Source organism: Mytilus edulis, chromosome 10 (genome assembly GCF_963676685.1).
Source record: "Mytilus edulis chromosome 10, xbMytEdul2.2, whole genome shotgun sequence".
Taxonomy (NCBI): Eukaryota; Metazoa; Mollusca; class Bivalvia; order Mytilida; family Mytilidae; genus Mytilus; species Mytilus edulis.
Window position 1 is genome coordinate 47,923,815 of NC_092353.1, and position 19,308 is coordinate 47,943,122.

The following is a 19,308-nucleotide window of genomic DNA, read 5'->3' on the forward strand; positions in this document are numbered from 1 at the left end:
CAAATAGAATTTATCTTAGCCACAATTTTCAATAGGGTATTTTGATTGCAAAATGTATCCGATGAACCAGTCATCCAAACCTACATGGCCATCATGGCTAAAACTAGAGCATTGGGGTTTAATTAAAGTCTAAGGAAAAATTGTAAAAAAAATATAATTTCAAATGGTCAAAAACTTGAAAACAAATTTGAATAATGATTAGGAGTCTTCAGTTACTGTTGTAAGACTACAATGGGATGACCAGCTTTTAATTTAACTACTGGGCCAACAGGGCCGTAACTAGCCCCTTTTAATAATGAGGCAAACTATATTCGCCGAGCGTAGCGAGGCGAAAAAATTTTGGCAAGGGGTCTGGGGGCCGCTAGGCCCCCAGAAGCTCTGAGAAAAATAACGCAAAATCGTGCATTCTGACCGTTTCCCGGACTCTTTCTTACATAAAACGCAAATCATTTTTAGCTATTTTTTCGACAATATTCTGGTCTCAAAGCAAAAACATAGATTTATTGTTATTTAAGACTTTAACGTTTTAGGGAAATTCAAAAAGACCGATATGTAGGATAAAGCACAAATCGTAATTCTCATAATCATTAATACCGGATCTGGCTGTCTGTTCTTGTCTTGTATTGTGCTGACTTGAGATTTTTTATGACTAGATTTAAATAAAGTGACAGTCATTAATTTAGTGCAGTAATATACGTTAAATACTAGTACTGCTCAAGTCGACACTAGGGACCATATTGACCTTGTTTTACGGTATTTATGATTCTCCAGCAACTATCAAGATGAAGAACAGGAATAAAAACTTTGACCATTGATCATTTGTATTTTTTTCTATACATTGACATTGTGCGCGATTAGCTCCCGTGCACGTGTACTTCATATTCCTTTATTTTCTGTTAAAGGGTCTGAACACGACTTAATGCAAATGTAACCCTTGAATGTAAAAGGTCATATGGCAATACATTGATGTTTTTTTTCAACAAATGATTTGATACCGGGAAATTGGTGGTCTTACTTTAATTTAAACCATGTCGGGTATCTAGTTTTATCCACAGGCGCTTGGATATATGATACAGTTATTTTTTTTAATTTTGTTGTTGATTAAGATATACAATTTTCTATATTTATAATACATATCTATCACTTCTGTGCATATCTCACCTACAGAAAATACCTAATTTTGCAATCCATACTAAGAAAAATTGGGTATGGTTTTTTATCTTACCTCGCTCGAATCCCCATATGGAATTTACTGACCCCATATATACTGTATTAGGTCATTAGCACACTATGTAACTAATAATATACAAGAAAGGCAGTTTCGTATTCTTTGATATCAAGTTCAATTCTCCATGCAGAAACGACCACTTTTTTTCTGTGTCCAGTACAATGTAGCATCGTATATTCTTAAAATATTTTCTCTCATAATGCCTGGACATCGGTGGACATGCAACATTACACAGTGTGACACGTTTACAAATGAAAATCAACACTCAGACTAGTCATTAAGTAGGACAATAAATGACCAAAAGACAAACCCTGGACACAGAAGTACAAACAATAGACCATCAACTCTGAAAACCAAAAGTAAAATAGAAACATGGATTACGAAAAATATGCAGGGGCGACATCAGAGTGTGAAGAGAACTTGCTTCTTGCAAGACACTTTCAGTGAAAACAATTTTATATGAAGACAATCTTTTGTTTTAGTTTTTTTTTTTTTTGAAATTTAAAACATGAGGCATTTGCCTCATTTGCCTCAATGTAGTTACGGCCCTGGCCAATTAAACCAAGCTTGGACTCAATTATTATTAGGGTACATAGAATATATAATATTATATCCAGATGTACATAAATGTATATAATATTAAAAAAAATATTTTGACCCATTTTTACATGATGTACATAAACGTATATGATATTAAAAAAAATATTTTGACCCATTTTTACATGATTTCGAATACAACAGTAGAAAGAGGCGAGTGGCACACAAAACAACTAAAGATTGAGCAATGCAACTGTGACTGCCTGAAATTCTATGTAGTCTCAGAATGATCACAACAAAGCCTTTAACATACTTATGTGTAATTTAGAAAGGTTTCATAGTCACCTTATTGGTCACCTTATCCGCCTGTGGTTCTACAATGTAACCCAGTTACAAATTGTGTTTTACAAGCAACACATCCAGGTGGACTATCGTTAGCTTAGTTGTCAGAATTTCGGTAATGACCTGACTTTAAATTTTCCGTTTTTGTCGCAAGAAGATAGGGAAAAAAGTAAAGATTCATTGTAATGTTAATTTCTTTCTTATTATGAGTAATAAGATAACTACATTTGGTATGTACGTACATGTACCTTGCGAGGTCCTCATGCCCGTTAGATAGTTTTCACTCGACCTCGACCTCATTTCATGAATCAGTGGATTAAGTTTTGATGGTCAAGTCCATATCTCAGATACTATAAGCAATAGGTGTAGTACATTTTGGGTATGGAAGGATTGTAAAGTCTAGCAGGCAGGTGTCATCTGACCTTCACCTCATTTTCATGGTTCAGTGGCTATAGTTAAGTTTTTGTGTTTTGGTCTGTTTTCTTACACTGTATGCATGCAGTCTACTATAATAGTTGGTGTATGGAATGATTGTAAGGTGTACGCAACAGGTAGTCCGAGATTACTCTGACGTCCAACGGCTGTTTTACCAGACAAGCTGGAGCCGTTGGACGAGCTCTGACGTCCCACGGCCCCAACGTGTTTGGCAAAACAGCCATTGGACGTCAGATTAATCTCGGACTACGCAACAGGTTGACAATCAAACCACATCTTTTTATTTTTTATATTGGTGTATTAAAACAGTTCGGTCTGTATATATAATATAAATACAACCAGAAAGACGTTGATAATATATAGGTTTTTTTTTTAAGATTCATTACACGGTCGACCTTTCTTATGTTTGGTTGGAAATATAAGTTAAATTTAAAGAACAAATTGGTTTTTATTAACAAAATAGTAATAAAATGATTATTGTTAAATCCAAACACTGTCCCTAGGTTGATGGATTTACTACCCAACAGATCCAGCAGCGCTTAAATCCCTGCAAAAATAAAAACAGTGTTGCATTAATGTTGAATGAATTTTTAATCTTATCGGTCGTCCAACTGTCTATATCAATTTGCTCAGCTCTTAATAAAACTCCATATCACGGCTTTGTGACGTCAAATACGTTGACCTGGGTTGAGTTCAATATCGTAGCAGCTACGTAGCCGCTACGTAGCTGCTATCAATATATATGTAGTAGCTAGTCTATAGCTACACGTTCAATAGTCAAAATCTACGTAGCACTACGTAGCAGCTACGATATTGAACGCGGCCCTGGCCTTAATAACTTTGACCCGGACATATCAGCGACGTCATAATGTTTGAACCGACGTTGATAAGTTTGACCCGAACTTATCAAGTCAACTTCCGGTTGCTGGTGAAACTAAGACTTCCAAAAGACGCAAATACAGCCCGATAAATCGATTATCAGGTTATCGGCATATTTATATTGTAAAATATCAGCTGCTCGACATAATATGAAGGCTTTTTGATCTCGTTCGCTGCGCTTACTCGACAAAAAGCTTCATATTATGTCTCGCAGCTGATATTTTACGATATCAACATGCAGACAACCTGATAATCGGTACATATCAATCAAACAACGACTACATGTATAATGAATGGTTTTGTTTATTTATATATACATATATATAGAGAGAGGGAATAACAATATCTACTGAATGTTAAAATTTCATTACGAAAATTAAAAATTAAATAAGAAAGAAAAAATGTTTTCTTCACCAAATGAAGATAGCTAAAAAATGATGTCATTGTGATGCACAGGTAAAAAAAAAAGAATTACACCTTTCGATAATGATAAACCTACTTTTCACAGATGGAAAACAATGTCGTATAACAATCCATATCTGCCCACTGTCCATTGTAAGCAGTGCTAATTACTAAACAGTCCTCGTTACCATTTTGATCATCTGGTTGTCCAGGGTAAAAATTCTTATAAGCCATTTCCTGCTTTGTCGATGACCATTTCCAAGTTCCCTCGGAATGAAAATCCGATCCGTCCAACCAGTAGCTCTCTGTCGAAAATAAAACATCGCGGTTAATAAAACTCTTCATAACGTGAACAAAGCAAATATCCAGGTGTAATGATAAGTCGTTATCCTAAGGCTATTTTTTTCTTATTTTTTCTGTACACTTATTTTTCATTTTTTATTACCATGCATTGTCAAGCTTAGTAACTCATAATTATTTGTCAGTAACTAAATGTACGATGCTGTCCCATACTGAACCTTCTGACCTTGTTTGTTTACATTTAAATTTCAATGGCGTCAAAATCACGTGATGTCAATTCGTTCTACCCAATCAAATTGCTCTACTGTCAATTAGGGGATTTTCCAGTCTACGGTAATTACGTTATTTCTTTGTGGGATATTGCTTCAAAATAGTTTGCAATAATTTTCGGTTTTATTCAACAGGAAAACTCTTTTTTTGCCATCCCTTTTGACATCAGTGGAATTCTGTATGAATATTTATCTACAGTCATGATGGTCAGAATATCGATCTTTTTATAATGAATAAAAAGAAAATTCTACGAAAAATAAATGTAAATTATTTTTCATTAACCTACTCTATATTCCTGTACAAAATTATGGCATGGGCATCGTTTTTTCAATTAGTTTTCCTTTCATTTTGGTTGAGCTTTTTTCGCGGGAAAATCGCGAAAGACGTAAGGAGCATGTCATTTTAAAATTCCTAAAAATACGATTTGCTTGACCTGTATTGCCTGCCACAAGATTGATGACGCTGAATGGAATGTACACAAAGCAATGGAGGCCGGAAGTGGGATTTTGTGAAGTTCTAGAATCTTTTTAGACATTCGGAAGTCGGGATTGAAACGGGCATTAGAAATTTGGCATTTTTTAGCAATAATTGAGAACAACAATGAAAACTTACCTTCAGAAATGTTTTTTTATTCCAAAGTGCAGAAAAAACGTATTCTATATTGTTTTTCTACGCCGGAAGTAGCGTAGTGACGTCAATGCGGAGTTTCCCCGTGTGTTAAGTTCAAACACAAATACCTAACGAACTGACAAGATGAACGATTTTAGACTACGGTAGGATATTATAAATTAAAAATCGAGCCATGATTTCCCGAAATCAACACAGAAATGAATAAAAACAAATAACATATATAAACGATTTACAAAAAGTAAAATAAGCACAAATCAATATATGACTTCTAGACATATCGATACTGAAGAATCACTCGTCCTCTGCAATAACTATATAAAGATTGAAACTATCTGGATGATAGTACTACGGGTATAGAAACAGAAGAGGGCTTCAAAGACGCACTCCAACAGTCATGCTACGTCCCGTTGCTCTCCTGTCAGTGAAAAAATGAGAATGGTTCCAACACTGTGTAACATTACAAATATAGATAACTTAAAATGTTCTTCAATAGGGTTTTGACAAAAGACAAAAGACAAAAATTGCATGATACCAAAAGGACATGCAAACTCATTAGTCGAAAATTAACTGACAGCGCCATGGCTAGAAAAGAAAAAGACCAACAAACAAACAACAGTACACAAAACACAACATAGAAACTAAAGACTCAGCAACATGAACCCCATCAAAAAACTTGGGGTGATCTCAGGTGCTCCGGAAAGGCTAGCAGATCCTGTCCCACATCTGAAACATGTTTTAAGTCAGTAAAGTAGTCTTTGGGTTGTCTCTTGTTTGTGTTACTGAAGATGTGTTTGTATTACAGGAATTTGATATTAATGACAAATCTTTGATCAAATAGTCACTGCTAAATTACATTACGTGTTTTTAAAAGGCATTGGCTATCTTGGCGGCACTAATTAAAATATCTTAATTCAAGCCGGCAAAATAGCCTATTTGTATAAAACTGGCTATTTGACCGGCACCAGCAATATAATGAATTTCTTACCTGCGCTGGAAAATAGAAAATATGTTATTTTGCTGACATAAGGTAAGCGGAAGCTAACGTTATTTTTTGTTTTTGTTTACACACATATGCAAATAACTGACTATTATTTCAAAAGCAAGTTTAATTTTTGAAGATATGTGATTGAATTTGTATATATGTTTTTTTTTTCAAATTTATGTTGCAATGAGATTTTTAACTTTTATTTTTTTTTAAAAACAGTTAAATAGAGATTTGATTCTTATACATACATCACGGTAGCATTAGACTGACTGATTTTAGAAATAACTTAAACTACATTTTTAGATACGATTTCATTGCAACAAATGGATGCCCAATATTTTTTGTTTTTGTTTTTCAGTCTTGTCTTTAAAATTTTTTTATTTACACTTTGGCTGATTAATGTTTTAAAACGATTATGTGTCTCATGTATTGTCTAATAGCTGTTTTCTTATCAAACTACTGCAAGGATTTGTATAGTATTAAAATCCTTGACTACAGGTATATCGCTAATAATTTGATTCTTTTATATTGACTGCACACTTTAATATAAAAAAATCGCTGTTTACAAAAAACCTGCAAATAAAAATAACAAATCTCTATATTGCTGGTGCCGGTCAAATAGCCATTTCTATAGAAATATGCTATTCGCCGGTTGAATTCATATATTTTATTCAGAGCTGGCAAAAAAATATATGCTTGTGCAAGTCAAATAACCAGTTCAATACAAATAGGCTATTTTGCCAGCTTGAATTAAGATATTTTAATTAGTGCCGGAAAAATAGCCACTGATTTTTTAAAATGGGGTAGGAGTATTTTATTGTAAAACACTTTGCCTATTATAAAAGTCAGTTAGTTTAAAACTTCTAGATATTTAAGCTTGTGTTCGTTGCGTATACAAAAATTCCCTCCTTTTAAGGTGGTACCTAACACTAACAGGGAGATAACTCTGTAAAGTCAGCTAAACGTTTTAATTACGTTGTGTTGTAAAAGGAATATTAAGCTTCTCAATGATCAAAATTGGTGGTTGTCAAATTGCTATATAACCAGTGTAATTTTTCTGACAAAACGGTTGGTTCAAAATTTTTTAAATTTTTATATTTTTGTTAAAGTGTCAAAGTAAAATACTTTGACAAAATTTTATGAAAATTAAACGAGCCAAATTAATTTAAGTGAAAGTGCTGGGTACCACCTTAAAACTTTGAAATGTTACCGTTGGTTGATCCTCCTGTGTTTTGTAAGAAAGTATCATTGAGGAATGTGTTTTCTTCTGCCGAATTTACCACTGCTAATGTTCCACCATACACTCGGCAAACGTTCTGAAAATGTACAAGAAAAATATGTTTTCCCGCGTGGTACATAAATGTGTAATGGCATATGACATAGGCATGCTTAACTCTTTACGTATTAATTATTTTAAAAAATGTAATTAAAATAAAAATATGCGTTTATCGCTTTTACTTTATGAATAGAAAGTAAAAGTACAAAGAAAATGTATAGTATTTTGTATCGAAACACGTAAAATTGGTAAATCGCCCTCAAAATAAAATGGACGGCAAACATGATCTGGAGCAATCCCTCTAACATATATATTTATGTGGAGGTCTCTTGCATAGTAGGCGAGGCAACCAAAAAGTATTAAAAAGTATTAATAGTCAAGTTAAAAGAAAAACATATATAACTTTGCAATGCGTTTCTAACGATTATTTTCATTGAACGTTTTCAACAGTAAAATCTATATTTTATCTTTTTATATCGACATATTACCAGTGAAGATAAACTTTAATTAAACATACCACTGCAGATTGCCATGCACTTTTCTGTGTGCTCAGGAGATAGCAAGAGTTGCCATGGTGTATCCAATTTTTTTGACAATTAGACGTCAATATAAGAGCTTGTCCTGAAAAAATATTTATAATTGATAGGGACTACAAAATAATGTACAGTGAGATTTCAAACACCCTGAAAAAAAGATATCAAGTTTAAAATGACATATGTCAATTTCCGTATTACTTTGCTTGCAATTTAGGTCTCTGCGCCTGTTAATATGATTTGCAACAATCGAGGAGTTAGATCATGCGCTTCCAATAAAAACTTGAAATTAATACGCAAAGTGTAATCGTAAATTATGCACATGAGATTGGAATTTGTTTGTGGTAAATGCGATTTGATTTACTCGAGATTTGAGGTCATGCGCTAGAAAAGCAGATTATTAGCTCGAGAATACTCTTGAAAGTCTTCATGATGGACCTTATCAAAAAAAAGTCGCACAACGAAACCGTTTCCTAACTGCGATATTTGTATTAAAACTGAAAGAGGTAAATAAGGTCAACTTCCGGACACCGGTACATGATAAAAACATAGATATACATGTGTTTGAGCATTTGATTTTGCCATTTGCTTAGGGACTTTCCATTTATAGTTTTCGTCGTGTGACCGCTTTTTTTGTAAAATCTTTTTCTTCAAAGGAAATCATCCGTTTATAATTTTAAGATTACGATTACGAATTAAAGAAGATGTAAGGTATATGTAAACGAGACAGTTACACTGAAATGCATCGACTTTTCTCACTCACATTGTAAAATTCTCAAAAGAGTAATTGAAATTGTACTTACTACCACATAAAAGAAAGAAGAAAATAATGTACAGCTCAGGCATAATAATGACGTGTCCTTCGATAAACAACAGCTTTTACAGACATAAGATAGTAGGGTCAAAGAAGTTATCACAATCCAAAAGATCTTGCGTAGTCTTGTGAAATAAACTCCCCCAACTTTCCCAATCTGTTTTTGTAGTTATATTGGAAAGGGTGCGTTTTGTTTTGTTCTGTTAGCAATGGTCTACAGGAATGTTTTTCATTCCTATGTCCTGTATATCCCCTATGACCAGCTCTCTTGGTACTAAGATGACATTTATTAATATATACCAGGTGCTTAATTTGTAACTAGCCCTTTACAATTTTCAAAACATTCCATAGTATACAATACCAAATCAGGTTTTAATAAATGGCGTACGTAATTTTATTTAAATATTTTTCTTTATAGAATCTTATATTTTCTTATCCATAGTGCGCTCCCAAAAGTTTGGATATAAACTTTTAATGACATTTCGGTCTTGACAACTTCTTCACGTTTTTCTCTGACTGATTATGACGTCTTTACTAAATCCATTGGATGTGTATTGATTGATTATTTAGTCTTAAATGCATAATTATTTTTTTATTATTTGTTATAGGCTGTTAACTCGCTGTCAGTAACTGCATGTACTCTCAGATCTGTACTTGATGTCTTTTTATTGTTTGGATGTACAATTCCCCGGCCACGTCCACTCTATGTTTTTGTTATATGTATTTCTATTTGTATCCATCTGACGAGTTAAGCCCTTTTCAACTGATTTTTAGCTCACCTGGCACAAAGGGCCAAGTGAGCTTTTCTCATCACTTGGCGTCCGGCGTCTGTCGTCGTCCGTCGTCGTCCTGCGTTAACTTTTACAAAAATCTTCTCCTCTGAAACTACTGGGCCAAATTAAACCAAACTTGGCCACAATCATCATTGGGGTATCTAGTTTAAAAAATGTGTCCGGTGACCCGGCCAACTAACCAAGATGGCCGCCATGGCTAAAAATAGAACGTAGGGGTAAAATGCAGTTTTTGGCTTATAACTCAAAAACCAAAGCATTTAGAGCAAATCTGACATCGGGCAAAATTAGTTATCAGGTCAAGATCTATCTGCCCTGAAATGTTCAGATGAATTGGACAACCCCTTGTTGGGTTGCTGCCCCGAAATTGGTAATTTTAAGGAAATTTTACTGTTTTCGGTTATTATCTTGAATATTATTATAGATAGAGATAAACTGTAAACAGCAATAATGTTTAGCAAAGTAAGATTTACAAATAAGTCAACATGACCCAAATGGTCAGTTGACCCCTTTAGGAGTTATTGCCCTTTATAGTCAATTTTTAACCATTTTTCGTAAATCTTAGTAATCTTTTACAAAAATCTTCTCCTCTGAAACTGCTGGGCCAAATTAATCCAAACTTGGTCACAATCATCTTTGGGGTATCTAGTTTAAAAAATGTGTCCGGTGACCCGGCCATCCAACCAAGATGGCCGCCACGGCTAAAAATAGAACATAGGGGTAAAATGCAGTTTTTGGCTTATAACTCAAAAACCAAAGCATTTAGAGGAAATCTGACACGGGATAAAATTGTTTATCAGGTCAAGATCTTTCTGCCCTGAAATTATCAGATGAATCGGACAACCCTTTGTTAGTTTGCTGCCCCTGAATTGGTAATTTTAAGGAAATTTTGCCGTTTTTGGTTATTATCTTGAATATTGTTATAGATAAAGATAAACTGTAAACAGCAATAATGTTCAGCAAAGTAAGATTTACAAATAAGTCAACATGACAGAAATGGTCAATTGACCCCCTAAGGAGTTATTGCCCTTTATAGTCAATTTTTAACAATTTTCATAAAATTTGTAAATTTTCACTAACATTTTCCACTGAAACTACTGGGCCAAGTTTATTATAGATAGAGATAATTGTAAGCAGCAAGAATGCTTAGTAAAGTAAGATCTACAAACACATCACCATCACCAAAACACAATTTTGTCATGAATCCATCTTTTGCTTTGTTTAATATTCACATAGACCAAGGTGAGCGACACAGGCTCTTTAGAGCCTCTAGTAATTGTTCGTTCTTGTGTTGTACGGTTGTATTGTCACAGGTAAGCAAAGGGCTGGGATCCCTCTAACATTTTTTTTACCCCGCCTCTTTCTGTATGTATGTGCCTGTCCCAAGTCAGGAGCTTGTAGTTCAGTGGTTGTCGTTTGTTGCTGTGTTACATATGTGTTTTCCGTTCTCTTTTTGTACTTTAATTATGCCGTTAGTTTTCTCGTTTGCATTGTTTTCGTGTCTTTTTAAAATCTGACTATGCGATATGGGATATGAACGCTGTACGTTGACCTATAGCCGTTAATTTCTATGTCATTTGTTCTCTTGTGGAGAGTTGTCTCATTGACACTCATACTAACTCTTCTTTTTTATATTCAAGCTTTGACGCATTATATGCATCAATATTCGGCTAGTAACTGAAATTTCAAAATAGTTGTTACATTGCAAGCGAGAACATTTTGGCAACCGATTATCTTTGAATACTAGAAACAAAGCTATAAAATTTTAAAAGCGACTCATTACACTTTCAATGATAAACTATTTGTGTTATGTAAAGTAAAAATATCCATTCTTTGATTATTATGTATGCATGTGTGTTACTACGTTTTTTTGATTCAGTTAAGCCTTCCAATTGATATTATATAGTGTGTCTTTCTATGTTGTGATGTTATACTATTGTTTCAGAAAAGGGAGAAGGTTTGGTACCATTAAAACGTTCAATCCCGCTGCAATTGTTTGCACTTGTCCCAAGTCAGGAATTTGATGTTCAGTGATTGTCGTCGGTTTATGTGGTTAGAATGGTTTTACACTAGTAATCTGTATAGCCTTTTACAGCTTGCTGTTCGGTGTGAGCCAATGCTCCGTGTTGAAGACCGTACCTTGACCTATAATGGTTTACCTTTATAAATTGCGACTTGGATGGAGAGATGCTTCATTTGTACCCATCATTGCTCATCATACCATACTTCCTGTATCTATGTAGCTTGAGAGTGTTTTGTTTATTAGTATATCTAAAAACATGTATTATATGTCTCTGGTATAAATAATTTCAACTTATTTGATTTAAATATCCTGTTTTGCACACACAAATCTCCTTGTCCTTCAGATGTCACTCAGTAATAAGGATGAACCTTAACCTTTCATACATTTGTGAAGAGGGAGAAGAGGTTAAGACCAGTACAGTTTCATCATCTCACTGTTCGTTTTCTTAGCGTGTTACGTCATTGGTTTGATTAATTACCGAGTCAATCCGTACCAATATGGATCAACCATTTGATTTTCAGGGGAGGGGAGGGGTATGAAAGATCATTTTCATCCGATTCTGCTGTGAAAATTGTACACAGTAATATTTAATTGTCATTTCATTTCAACCTTGTCCTGCAGGGCAGAATAATTTATTTTCACTTCTTATCAGTCCAGTATAATTATTTCCAAAATCACCTAATCCCGGTAATCAAATGGTCTTTCCCTCAATTCAAACAAGGATGTTTATAGTTGCTTTCCGATAAGCACGCGGCAGTGACAAGTTAAACAAAGGTCAGATCGGTTCGCAGATTAAGTAATGTATCCAAGTATGGACTGTCCTATGACTTCGGTAAACAAGCAAGTTAGAACAAGGAAGTTAACGAATCCAGATAAACATATCGGTCAAGTAAATAGTTGGTTCCTATTCTTATCAAGGTAACATGTTCCATCAAATCAGCATTCCTTTGAATGCAAATCATATATATATTTGTGTCTGGATATGTAATCCGCATCCATATACTAGTAGTTTGAAAGAAAAAGATGATCATATCACCTTTACCCTGTAAATCAATATTTCCCATTCTATTTAATAACTGGAAGGTTTGTTTTTCTTAACATACGGACAGATATGGAACAATTATGTTTCATAAAAAAGAAAACAACGTAGATACTCGTTTTTAGGTAGAGATTAATAAAGGCAACAGTAGTATACTCTTAATCAAAAGTCATAAATCGATTGAGAGAAAGCAAATCGGGTTACAAACTAAAACCGAGGGAACATATCAACTATAAGAGGAAAACAACGGAACGATAGGAACACTGAAGTACATAAAAACAAAGCCAACATGCATAGAAGCGAACTATTTGATAACAACTGCTATATTCCTAACTTGGTTCATGACATTTTAAGCAAAATGGTGGGATAAATAGCCAGACCTTCTGCTTAATGACAATGTCAAGAAGATCGATAAAATGACAACAGTACGTATACAAATACAGCACTAAAACACCCAAGAACAGTCATCAAAGATAAACACAAAAAACAAATAATATAATAGTTGACACAACATGCAAACCGCAGAACAACAACGTTCGAACATATTCCATCAACGACAGACAGAACAGGATGTCATAAACAGTGACATCCTTACGTAACTGAAATGCCATCTCGAACTTTATGCAATTATTTTCACAATACTCGTCCAAACAATTTTCCTGACAATGATGATATTGAAAGGCAAGTTTATATTTATTTGGACTACAAACGATCAGTCATAACACATCATCCAATCGAGTACGTAGTCGAACACACACTTCGTTTCAATCACAAAGTTCGCTGTAAATTACATCATCGATTTCAGATACTGCGGATTCATTATTATTCGTTGGACACTAATTTTCTTGGAGTTCGTGGGCACAGATAAACCGCGAAATTAAACAAATTTTCTATAAGCTTGTATACAGACTTCGCCGAAACCACGAAATTATAAACATCCACGAACATGTAAATTTTCTTTAATCTACGAAAATTGGTACACCCGAATCAAATGAATCCACAGTATATTGATAAAACCCTGACACTCAATAACTTCAATTTTGTGCTTTCATCACGTTTATCTGTGTGAACTTGAAATTACCCAGGATACTACTGAGATTCAGTGGAAAGTGTGCTTCTTATCTTTATCTTTTACTCGATCTTGAAACAGATGGACGACGTTCGAATTTATGACAAACGTGTCTACTTCCCATTTTTGATAAAGCTTATTCCTCTAAGTCGCCGCGATATAGCTCAAGAGTAACAACTCGTCTTCAAACCAACATCAAACAACCAATACTTCTCTCACTCATGTTAAAATTAACTCAGTGATTTCTATAAGATATAAATATTTCAGATTATAATTTTTAAAAGGTACACATTTTTTCAATGGAATTTCGAATTATGTGAAAGATGGTATTTTTCAATTTGAAACAAAATGAATGGTACTAGCTGCTTGAACTCGTTTATCAATTGTACCTGTTATCTTCATGAGGTCAAGAACCTCCAACAGTATGATTGGACTTAAGCACGCAATTTTCTTCTTATCATTCGTTTGTAAGTATTGTTCTCATATTTTGGAAAATAAATCATCTGATTTTTAAAAACTTCCATTGTATATTGCAATTTTAGGTTACTTTAAGATAGTTTAAAACTTTATTTTTTCTCATTTAAGGGCTATTCTTGGTTTGACATTAAGGGCAGTATTCGTTTTCCCTGTTTAAATAGTTATCAATAAAATAGGTACCAGGATTATAATTTAGTACGCCAAGTACATAAGACTCATCAGTGACGCTCATATCAAAATATTTATAAAGCCAACAAGTACAAATTAAATTAATGAATTGTGGATTAGGATGCATACCAATGATTGGAAATTTCGTAAAATATCAGAACAAATAAACTAAAGGAGATATGGCTGATCTCCCAAATGAGACAGCAACCCAACCCTAAAAATTACCAAATATAAAAATTGGAATACGTGGTATGATTGCCAATACAACAACTTCCCAACAGAGACCAACTTAACGACAACGTACATCCTTCAACAATGAGCAAATCCCATACCATATATTCAGCTTGAAAAGACCCCTAAATGATATCTGTAAAACAATTCGAGAAAACGTCAAGAATAAAGATTATAGAAATTTCCCTATATGTCCAGCATAAATGTTGTACTTACAGAGTTATCTCCCCTTAAATGGCTTATTTGAAAAAAATGAAAAATGCTAAAAGCTCAAATATTTGGTATTTGAAAAAAAAAAAAAACGATAATGCAATGAATAACTAAGTTTTCTTTATATAAATTGACAATAAATCTGTCTCCAAATTTGCAGATTTGGGCAAAGAACTAGACCGACTATTTACTGTGATTGGCGGTATACCTCAGACCTACCTTAAGGGGTATACCGCCATTCTGAATTGTATAATCACAGTACATATAATCGGTCTAGTTCTTGTATACCCCTGAACTACCTTAAAATTATATCAATTACCATATGGTAATACTTTAATTATTTAATGGCAAAAATGGCACAAGCAAGGGCCGACCGTGCAAGGGATGTATAGCCAGTTAAGGTCGTTAAAAACTTCCATTTGTTGAATAACCGTAAGGAGAAGTTGCAGATGCAAAATAAAGACCGAAATACAAAGACATAAGTATACAACTCCGGTCAATTAAACGTGGATATCATAAAAAGGCGGTTACGCGCTTTTATAATGTGGAAAATAGAAGATGATAACAGCGGGAAGTGGATATATAAAAGCCATAAAAATAAAAGACAAGGGGGAAAATGCATAACAAGAGAGAATAACCTTTCATGTTACCTTGTTGTTTTTTTTAATTAACAGACGTACACGCCGATTGCCCGGATGGTTGGCACCATTACAGTGCATCCTGTTATTACATTAGCAAAAACGTCCATCTCAGCTGGCCTGAAGCTTCTGTTGGTATCATATTAGTATAATTACATTACATGTCTGATTCATAATAAACCGTACTTTTAATTTTCTGAACCTACATATGTTTCATAAGAATCTTTTTTATTAATTTTAACTGACGACAATTGCGAGGCTTTATAATTTCATTGGTCAATAAAATGCAACATTCATGACTGCACGTACCCCACATGACGATGTCACAACCATGTATAGGAAAACAAACGAAATGCCTATTATTACTCTGAATATAATAAATTATAGTATATTCATAAACTTGAGAATGATAATGGGGTGTATGTCAAAGAAACAACCACCCCTGATTAAAGAGAAGAAATGTATTAGAAATAATAATTGAATGCTTCCTTTAAATTTTTTATCATGTCTATAGGGATGTGAAAGCGTTGATCGTGTGCACAGTTTGAGTATGACTTCATACTAAATGTGCTTCGGTCAATGCTCTTACCATACAAAGTCATACCAGTACATGCGTAGTTGTTAACTGGATTATGATACCATTAGAGACAGAAAGTTTAGATTCTCATATAGAATTTAAGTGCATTTGACACACAATTATCGAAAAGTTTTTTTTTAGTACTGAAGCTTTTCTACCCCAGGAATAGATATCTTTAGCTGTATTTTGAAAAACTTTAAGGAGTTTATGGTCCTCGATGGTTTTCAACTTTGTACTTTATTTGGCCTTTTAACTTTTTTTATTCGAGCGTCACTAATAAGTATTTTGAAGACAAAATGCACGTCTGGCGCAAATACAAAAATTCAATCATGGTTTAGATATGATGAGTTTATTTTCATAATTCACTAAAATATATTTAAATACTTATACATCCAAGAACTTCAAAATTATAAAAATCGACCTTCCGTGATTTTTGTCCCTTGACAAATTTGGTCAAAACAAGACAAAGAATGAAGATTTAAAACATATCTTCATTACATATTAAATACTGTCAACAGAGTGATTGCAAAACACATAGCGCGACTTGCTGGTGTTGCCGATCAAGGCATGTTAAACTTTGTTTATAGAGTGACTGCAATACACTAAGTGCGATCATCGCTGTTGTTGTTGACAATCAACATATGCTAAACTTTGATTGTATAATGACTGTAACGCACTAAGTGCGATTATTGCTGTTGTTTAGGAGCAAGACATGTTAAACTTGGTTAAACTAGTGTCTGCAAAGCGGTAAGTGTTATCATTGCTGTTGTAGATACTGAAGATATGTTAAGTTTTCTTTTTTGAAGAGTGATTGAAAAGCAGTAACTGATCACGGTATGTTAAACTTTCTGTTTACAGAGTGACTGTAAAGCGCTCAGTGCGAACCTTGCAGTTGTTGACGATCGAGACACGTTAAACTTTCTGTTTACAAAGATCAATCCATCACACCAAAAACCACAAAATGGAGTTTGTCAAACAAACGGTAACTGTTATATGCCAATTTTCTCTATCTAATTAAGTGACGCATAGATTTCAAAATAAAAGATAATTGCGTGAATTATATTTTACGGGAATAAACGATAAAAAAAATCAAACCACAGTGAGTGTCAGTATCTAATAACCGAAAAAGAAATATACAAACAAACAATCTTTTCTGAAAGGCAAAAATTTTTTCTTATACGATCATATTTATGTTTAAGCGCGTGTCATTACTGTCAGATATTTTGAATCCTCTGGGTTTATCCATATAGTGCTATTAAAATGATTTGCCCAGCTTATCCCTACTTGTCTGTGTATAATTTGATTTCATATATGTTATTAAACAGGTGACAATGTTAAATTAACAAAAAAAACCTAGAGAGAATCATTTTGCCAATGTTCAATGGCTTATATCTCGAAAACGAGCAAATGAACCCTACTTCTTTCCTTCTGTTTTAGTTTCTTTAGTTTAAACATATTTATTTATAGTGGATTGGGAAACAAGTTTTTGCAACTTATAACTTTAGTTTCTTTATTAAAATACTGTCTTTTCAAAATCTTGTTATTTCAAAGAAGGGGAGCGAACATCCTTAATAATAGTTGATGGTAAAAGAATATACTTAATATTAAATACTAAAATCAAACGATTCTATAAATTCTTCTCAGCTGACTATTGGATTGATGGTACCGACCAAGTTGTAGAAGGACATTGGATCTGGGCGACATTTTCAAATCCAATAGAAGGTAACTTCTGGTGTCCAGGGAATCCTAGTAATAGCGGTGGACATGAAGATTGCTTGGAGTTCAAAGATGGCCACTGGAATGATGACGTGTGTACCACACCGCAGCCATTTATTTGTGAAATGGAGTAAGAACAAAATTATTTCATACGTTCAAATGTAACATATCATTAAATTATTTTTTTGTTATACCCCCGCTTTAAAAAAGGGGGTATACTGTTTTACCTCTGTCTGTCCTTCCGTCAGTCCGTCCTTCCGTCAGTCCGTCAGTCAGTCCGTCCGTCCCATGAATATTTTTCGTCGCATTTTTCTCAGGAACTACAATACAAGGATTTCTGAAATTTGGTTTCAGGGTTTATCTAAGTCAGCTATACCGTGTGATGCGTTTTCAGATTGATCACTCGACAACTTCCTGTTTACAGAACACTTGTATGATTTTACACATGATAGCCAAGTTGAAATTTTTCGTCACATTTTTCTCAGGAACTACAATACAAGGATTTCTGAAATTTGGTTTCAGGATTTACATAAGTCAACTATACCGTGTGATGCGTTTTCATCACTCGACAACTTCCTGTTTACCGTACACTTGCATATTTTTACACTATTAATATTATCCACTTGCGGCGGGGGTATCATCAGTGAGCAGTAGCTCGCAGTTTCACTTGTTGTTTTTTTAAATGAGAAACAGCTTAATATAGACTTAATGGCATATAAAGCCTTTCAGCAGGAATTGCAATGTTATAAAGGCGATCAATTCATTATCTTTTCTCGACATTTGATCTTAATGTTCTTATTATTTATATATTATAACAAACGAACACTTCTTTGCCCATTTTCTTCTTCCCTTTTGTACAAACAATGAACAAAAAGTTCAATATTTGGAAAAGGTGAAATCACCATTTGTCGTAAAATTCTCAATCGATCTTCATTGTGAAATTATTGATGTAACTAAAAAATTGTGACATATTTATTTGCAAATAGGATATCTTTTATATCAATTTGGATGGATTTTATATGTATTATTTTTGTATTCTTAACATTGTTTTTGCAGATATCCCGGAGGTGGACAAACTATCATTGGTTAGAAGCGAACAAAAGGAAGAACGTGGAAGTAACTTTTTGACATTAAATATTACATTTTGAATATCGTTAACATTTTTCTGAACATTTTAACATGCTTTTCTCTATTGTGTACTTGACTGTAAATACTCTCGGAGATAAACAGTCCACAACAAGCATTAATACTTATGGACAAATTATGTGCTTGCTAGGCGGGCATACATAAACATACATATGCATATAATAATATCAAAAATGATGGCACAGCTTTTATCACACCTGTTTCTGTTTATAATTGTGATACATTTGAATCACTCCTGACTACGATTCAACTGTGGTACAGTTTAAACACTCCTGTTTATATTTGAACTGCGACATCGCTTATATCACTCCAGTATCTCTGGTTCAACTGCGATACAGTTAATATTACTTCTGTCTCTTGTTTTAATTACGGTACCGCTTCAATCATTTATGCCTCTGTTTTTGACTATAATACAGCTTAAATTACGTCTGTCTACGTTTTAACTGCGATGCACATTAAATCACTGCTGTCTATAATTCATCTGCAGTACAGCTTAAATCATGTCTGTATATTTGTTTACTGGGATACTGCGATACCGATTAAATCACTCCTGTCTTTGTTTCAACTGGGACACAACTTAAATTACGCCTCT

The 19,308-nt window shown here is 33.8% G+C and overlaps 2 protein-coding genes across 3 annotated transcripts; one reads left to right on the forward strand and one right to left on the reverse strand.

Moving 5' to 3' along the window:
- Positions 1-2,970: 2,970 nt before the first annotated feature.
- Positions 2,971-8,764, reverse strand: LOC139491367 (perlucin-like). The gene is made up of 5 exons (XM_071279007.1): positions 8,621-8,764; positions 7,802-7,905; positions 7,219-7,324; positions 3,921-4,128; positions 2,971-3,089 (listed from the first exon to the last, which is right to left on the reverse strand). Exons 1-5 carry the CDS (start codon positions 8,661-8,663, stop codon positions 3,059-3,061), a joined length of 492 nt encoding a protein of 163 aa, XP_071135108.1. The 5' UTR covers positions 8,664-8,764; the 3' UTR covers positions 2,971-3,058.
- Positions 8,765-13,944: 5,180 nt separating this feature from the next.
- Positions 13,945-18,719, forward strand: LOC139491365 (perlucin-like). Of its 2 annotated transcripts, none has more exons than XM_071279004.1 (5): positions 13,945-14,020; positions 15,314-15,412; positions 16,713-16,836; positions 17,499-17,700; positions 18,627-18,719. In XM_071279004.1, exons 2-5 carry the CDS (start codon positions 15,335-15,337, stop codon positions 18,658-18,660), a joined length of 438 nt encoding a protein of 145 aa, XP_071135105.1. In that variant the 5' UTR covers positions 13,945-14,020; positions 15,314-15,334; the 3' UTR covers positions 18,661-18,719. The 2 variants fall into 2 exon arrangements, with proteins under 2 accessions (XP_071135105.1, XP_071135104.1); XM_071279003.1 differs by having other exon boundaries at positions 13,951-14,020; positions 15,314-15,408.
- Positions 18,720-19,308: the final 589 nt, after the last annotated feature.